Consider the following 6,953-nt stretch of genomic DNA (forward strand, 5'->3'; position numbering starts at 1 on the left):
GAGCTAACTTGTGGAGGAAGAATTGTAAGGAGGGAGGGAGGGTCCGTGGTCTCTGTCATCAAATATGTGGTATACTAGAGAGATAACATGGAGAAATAAATGAAGGACTGAGGGATAGATGTCCTCTCTTTCTTTCCTCCTTATCCGGTTTTATTGATCCCTTCTCTCTCCTCTCTTCCTTCCCTCCTTATTCCTGTCTATTGATCCCTTCTCTCCTCTCTTCCTTCCCTCCTTATTCCTGTCTATTGATCCCTTCTCTCCTCTCTTCCTTCCCTCCTTATTCCTGTCTATTGATCCCTTCTCTCCTCTCTTCCTTCCCTCCTTATTCCTGTCTATTGATCCCTTCTCTCCTCTCTTCCTTCCCTCCTTATTCCTGTCTATTGATCCCTTCTCTCTCCTCTCTTCCTTCCCTCCTTATTCCTGTCTATTGATCCCTTCTCTCTTCCTGTTCTCCTTCTCTCCTGAATCTCATTCCTCCCCCTCTCTCAGGGTACTGTGGCACTATGGTGATCGAGGAGGAAGAGGCCCCCATCAGCTTGACTCTGGATGACACAAAGCCTGATGGGACTGTGCCCGCCATTATGGGGTAAACACAGATATTTAGTTTCCTGCATCCCAGTATGATTACCCATAGAGAACACGAAACTGTGGTAATAACTGTATTTCTCCGGTTCCTCTGTCACAGCTTCATCCTGGCCCGCAAGTGCAGGAAGCTATGTGAACTGACCAGAGAGGAGAGGTAAACATCTGTCTGACTGTTTAACGTGTTCAGTACCTACAGTGTGTTTGACTTCACTTCATCATGTGTGTACTATGATAGGAGGAATGTCCATGTGTACTAGCATTGAGAGTTTAACCCTATCCCTTCCTTAACCCTTAAAGATGGTTGTTGTCCCCTGTAGGAAGAAGAGGATCTGTGAGATCTACTCCAGAGTGCTGGGCTCAGAGGAAGCTCTGCATGTGAGTGGAACCATGACTACTACTATGACTACTACTACTACAACTACAACTACTACTACTACTACTACTACTACTACTACTATGACTACTATGACTACTATTACTACTACTATTACTACTACTATGACTACTATTACTACTACTATGACTACTATGACTACTACTATTACTACTACTATGACTACTATGACTACTATTACTACTACTATTACTACTACTATGACTACTATGACTACTACTACTATGACTACTACTACTACTACTACTACTACTACGACTACTATTACTACTACTATGACTACTATTACTACTACTATGACTACTATTACTACTACTACTGACTACTATTACTACTACTACTACTACTACTACTACTACTATACGACTAATATTACTACTATTACTACTACTATTACTACTACTATGACTACTATGACTCCTATGACTACTATTACTACTACTATTACTACTACTACTACTACTACTACTATGACTACTATGACTACTATTACTACTACTATTACTACTACTATGACTACTATTACTACTACTATGACTACTATGACTACTACTATTACTACTACTATGACTACTATGACTACTATGACTACTATTACTACTACTATTACTACTACTATGACTACTATGACTACTACTACTATGACTACTACTACTACTACTACTACTATGACTACTATTACTACTACTATGACTACTATTACTACTACTATGACTACTATTACTACTACTATGACTACTACTACTACTACTACTACTATGACTAATATTACTACTATTACTACTACTATTACTACTACTATGACTACTATGACTCATATGACTACTATTACTACTACTATTACTACTACTACTATGACTACTACTATGACTACTATGACTACTATTACTACTATGACTACTATTACTACTACTATTACTACTACTACTACTACTACTACTACTACTACTACTATGACTACTATGACTACTATTACTACTACTATTACTACTACTATGACTACTATTACTACTACTATGACTACTATGACTACTACTATGACTACTATGACTACTATTACTACTACTATGACTACTATGACTACTATTACTACTACTATTACTACTACTATGACTACTACTACTATGACTACTACTACTATGACTACTATTACTACTACTATGACTACTACTACTACTACTACTACTACTACTATGACTACTATTACTACTTCTATGACTACTATTACTACTACTATGACTACTACTACTATGACTACTATTACTACTACTAGCTACTATTCTATGAAAATCAATTATGCATGTTTTGAGACCATATTTGTTTATATTTAGCAAATATTATAGTAAAATAAAGATTATATTTTGGGTTCTGATGTGTGACCACTCAAATTCATTGACAGCTGTGGATGCAAGCACCGACCATCAATTATAGTTTTAACCATGTTTTGAGACTGTACAGCTTTATTTGTTCTCCTCTCTGGCCCAGCCTGTGCACTATGAGGAGAAGAACTGGTGTGAGGAGGAGTATTCTGGAGGCTGCTACACTGCTTACTTCCCCCCTGGTATACTCACCCAGTACGGCAAGTAGGTAGCACACACACACACACACACACACACTGTGACGTTATCAAACCTTTTATTTAACCTTTATACCTCCCCTCCTCCCTCTCTCCTTCCGCTCCCTCTTCTCCTCCCTTCTCTTTTTAGGGTTATCAGGAAGCCAGTAGGCAGACTGTACTTTGCAGGCACAGAGACAGCTACTGAGTGGAGTGGCTACATGGAAGGGGCTGTTCAGGCAGGGGAGAGGGCCGCCAGAGAGGTGAGAGCCTTCATCATCATCATCATCATCATACATGTATTTATTTCATATACCCCCCTCTCTACTGAGTGGAGTGGCTACATGGAGAGGGCTGTTCAGGCAGGGGAGAGGGCCGCCAGAGAGGTGAGAGCCTTCCCAAAGCAGTAATACATTCCCATACACTCTTAGAAAGAAGGGTTCCAGAAGGGTTCTTCGGCTGTCCCCGTAGGAGAAACCTTTTTGGTTCCAGGGAGAACCCTGTTGGGTTCCATGTTGAACCCTCTGTGGAAAGGGTCCTTCATGGAACACAAAAGGGTTTTACCTGGAACCAAAAGGGTTCTAACTGGAACCAATAAGTGTTCTTCAAATGGTTATCTTATGGAGACAGCCAAAGAATCCTTTTAGGTTCTAGATAGCTCATTTTGTTCTAAAAGTGTACATATTTATTTGGACAGTGAAGCTAAAGCTTTTTATTTGACTCTATACGCTAACATTTTGGATTTGAGATCAAATGTTTTATATGAGGTGACAGTACAGAATGTCACCTTTTATTTCAGGGTATTTTCATATAGTACATATCTGTTTTACCGGTTCCGAATTAATCCACTTTATATCTAGTCCCCCCATTTGAAGATGTCATAGGTATTTGGACAAATGCACTTATAGTGTACTGCATTTAGTCAAAAGTTGAGTATTTGGTCCCATATTTCTAGCACGCAATGAGTACATCAAGCTTGTGACTCTTCAAACTTGTTGGATGCATTTGCAGTTTGTTTTGGTTGTGTTTCGGATTATGTTGTGCCCAATAGAAATGAATGGTAAATCATGTTTTGTGTAATTTTTCAGTCATTTTTATTGTAAATAAGAACATAATATGTTTCTGAGCACTTCTACATTAATGTGAATGCTACCATGATTATGGATAATCATGAATGAATCGTGAATAATGATGAGTGAGAAAGTTACAGACGCACAAAATTATGCCCCCAAAACATGCTAGTATCTCACCATTAGAAATAACAGGGGAGGTTAGCAGGTAGCGGGTAGGAGCGTTGGGCCAGTAACTGAAAGGTTACTAGATTGAATCCTGGATTGAGCACTGTTAACCCACTGTTCCCCGGGCACTGTGGATGTTGATTAAGGCAGACCCCTGCAGCTCTCCGTTTCAGAGGGGTTGGGTTAAATGTGGAAGAAACATTTCAGTTGAATGCATTCAGTTGTACAACTAACTAGGTATCCCCCATTGTCTTCAATTTTTTTTGGTCCTGACAAGAAAAAAACTGTCAGGGGAGGTTCTCTTCTGCACTGTTCAACCAATCAAGTAAATGTGGAGGAGAAGTGAAGACGGAGTTTGTCCAAATACTTATGACACCTTCAAATGGGGGGACTAGATATATATAAGGTGCCCTGAATTCTAAATGGCAAAACAGATACGGCTGGTAAGCTAGTGGTTAGAGCGTTGGACTAGGAACCGAAAGGTTGCTAGATCGAATCCCTGAGCCAACAAGGTAAAAATCTGTCGTTTTGCCCCTGAACAAGGCACTGTTCCTAGGCCGTCATTGAAAATAAGAATTTGTTCTTAACTGACTTGCCTAGTTAGATAAAAAATAATACACTGTCTTCGGAAAAGTATTCAGACCCCTTGACATTTTGTTACGTCACAGGCTTTTTCTAACATGTATTATACTGTTTGTTTTCCTCATCAATCTACACACAACACCCCATAATGACAAAGCTTTAAAAGAAAATGTGTTTTTTTGTGCTAATTTATAAAAAATAAAATAAAAAACTGAAATACCACATTTACATAAGTATTCAGACCCTTTACTCAGTACTTTGTTGAAGCACCTTTGGCAGGAATTACAGCCTCGAGTCTTCTTGGGTATGATGCTACAAGCTTGGCACACCTTTATTTGGGGAGTTTCTCCCATTCTTCTCTACAGATCCTCTCAAGCTCTGTCAGGTTGGATGGGGAACTTTGCTGCACAGCTATATTCAGATCTCTCCAGAGATGTTCAATCGGGTTCAAGTCTGGTCTCTGGCTATGCCACTCAAGGACATTTAGAGACTTGTCCACGAAGCCACTCCTGCATTGTCTTGGCTGAATGCTTAGGGTCGTTGTCCTGTTAGAAGGTGAACCGTCGCCCCAGTCTGAGGTCCTAAGCACTCTGGAGCAGGTTTTCATCAAGGATCTCTCTGTACTATGCTCCATTCATTTTTCCTTCGATCCTGACTAGTGCCAGTCCCTGCCGCTGAAAAACATCCCCACAGCATGATGCTGCCACCACCATGCTTCACCGTAGGGATGGTGCCAGGTTTCATCCAGACGTTACACTTGGTATACAGAGTTCAATCTTGGTTTCATCAGACCAGAGAATCTTGTTTTTGGAAAACTCCCAGCGGGCTGTCATGTGCCTTTTACAGAGGAGTGGCTTCCGTCTGGCCACTCTACCATAAATGCCTGATTGGTGGAGTGCTGCAAAGATGGTTTTCCTTCTGGAATGTTCTCCCATCTCCACAGAGGAACTCTAGAGCTCTGTCAGAGTGACCATCGGGTTTTTGGTCATCTCCCTGACCAAGGCCCTTCTCCCCCAATTGCTCAGTTTGGCCGGGCAGCCAGCTCTAGGAAGTGTCTTGGTGGTTCCAAACATCTTCCTTTCAAAAACGGAGACAACTGTGTTCTCGGGGAACTTCAATGCTGCAGAAATGTTTTGGTACCCTTCCCCAGATTTGTACCTCGACACATTCCTGTCTCGGAGCTCTATGAACAATTCCTTCAACCTTATGGCTTAGGTTTTGCTCTGACATGCACTGTCAACTGTGGGACCTTATATATACAGGTGTGTGCCTTTCCTAATCAGATCCAATCAATTGAATTTACCACAGGTGGACTCCAATCAAGTTGTAGAAACATCTCAAGGATGATCAATGGAAACAGGATGCACCTGAGCTCAATTTCGAGTCTCATAGCGAAGGTTCTGAATGCTTATGTAAATAAGGTAACAACTTGGCTGACAAGTGGCCCTTCTACCACAATCAGGAAAGCTCATTAAAAAGATATCTCATTTGGATTTGAGATGTGACTCTTTCTATTTTGAATTACATTTGCAAAAAAAAATAAACCTGTTTTTGCTTTGTCATTATGGGGTATTGTGTGTAGATTGCAGATTTTTTTTTCTTTATTTAATTGATTTTTTGAATGCTGTAACGTAACAAAATGTGGAAAAGTGTAGGGATCTGAATACTTTGATGTGTACGCCAAGGAACTTGAAGCTTTCCACCTTCTCCAGTATGGTCCCATCTATGTGGATAGTGGCGTGCTCCCTCTGCTGTTTCCTGAAGTCTATCAGCTCCTTTGTTTTGTTGACGTTGAGGGAGAGGTTATCCTGAGTTGGACTAGAAGTCTACTCCTGAATACCTGTTCTCCAAGGAGGCGTCTTTAAGCAGTCTCTGGGATCATTTCAATTGCCCTTGGTGTTACGAACAAAGGATCCAATTTGGGAAAGTTGTATTCCTGGTCGAAATGCTGGTAAGTTACCGCCGCTCTGATATCCAAAAGTTATTTCTGGCTTTATGTAATAACAGACAAAACGTAATGGGCTAATAATGTAAGAAATAACACACAAAAAACAATATACTGCAAAGTTGCTTAGGAGCTAGAAGCAGAGCTGCCATGTCTGTCGGCGCCACCGTACAACTTGATCTCAGTATTTTTGCCAAATTGAAAGGTTTAGCTTCACTGTCCAAATAAATACGCAGGGGAGTGTATATTTATTTCATACACCCCCCAAAAAAGAAAAATGTAAATATATTTCAAAGAAATTGTGGTACACATGGTCTTGTGTATTGTTTTTGTATTGTAAAGGAATGAATTGTTGTTCCAGATCATGTGTATGATGGGCAGGATTCCTCAGAATCAGATCTGGCAAACAGAGCCTGAATCAAAGGTAAGGATTTCAATACTTTATAGGTCACATATAAAACAAATTTAAATCTAAATGTAAAGTATCTAAAGGACATTAGCGAATGTAGACCTAACTTTGTGCCCCCGTCTCTCTCTCTCGCTCTCTCTCTTTCTCCCTCTCACACAGGAAGTCCCACCACTCCCATTTGTTACCACCTTCTGGGAGCGGAACCTCCCGTCAGTGGGTGGGTTCATCAACTTCCTGGGCGTAGC

At 40.5% G+C, this 6,953-nt stretch overlaps 1 protein-coding gene across 2 annotated transcripts in view; it reads left to right on the forward strand.

Moving 5' to 3' along the window:
* mao (monoamine oxidase) overlaps nucleotides 1-6,953 on the forward strand; it is a 58,850-nt gene that overhangs the window by 51,380 nt on the left and 517 nt on the right. Inside the window, exons 9-15 of one of the 2 annotated variants that reach the window (XM_042306805.1) lie at nucleotides 490-586; nucleotides 686-739; nucleotides 903-960; nucleotides 2,465-2,562; nucleotides 2,686-2,920; nucleotides 6,661-6,723; nucleotides 6,868-6,953. The exon at nucleotides 6,868-6,953 is cut by the window's right edge and continues 517 nt beyond it. In XM_042306805.1, the coding sequence (XP_042162739.1) occupies nucleotides 490-586; nucleotides 686-739; nucleotides 903-960; nucleotides 2,465-2,562; nucleotides 2,686-2,920; nucleotides 6,661-6,723; nucleotides 6,868-6,953 (691 nt within the window). The remainder of the gene's footprint in view (nucleotides 1-489; nucleotides 587-685; nucleotides 740-902; nucleotides 961-2,464; nucleotides 2,563-2,685; nucleotides 2,921-6,660; nucleotides 6,724-6,867) is intronic. The other variant, XM_042306806.1, reaches the window with a different exon arrangement.

The sequence above is a fragment of the Oncorhynchus tshawytscha genome, linkage group LG26, assembly GCF_018296145.1.
Source record: "Oncorhynchus tshawytscha isolate Ot180627B linkage group LG26, Otsh_v2.0, whole genome shotgun sequence".
NCBI lineage: Eukaryota > Metazoa > Chordata > Actinopteri > Salmoniformes > Salmonidae > Oncorhynchus > Oncorhynchus tshawytscha.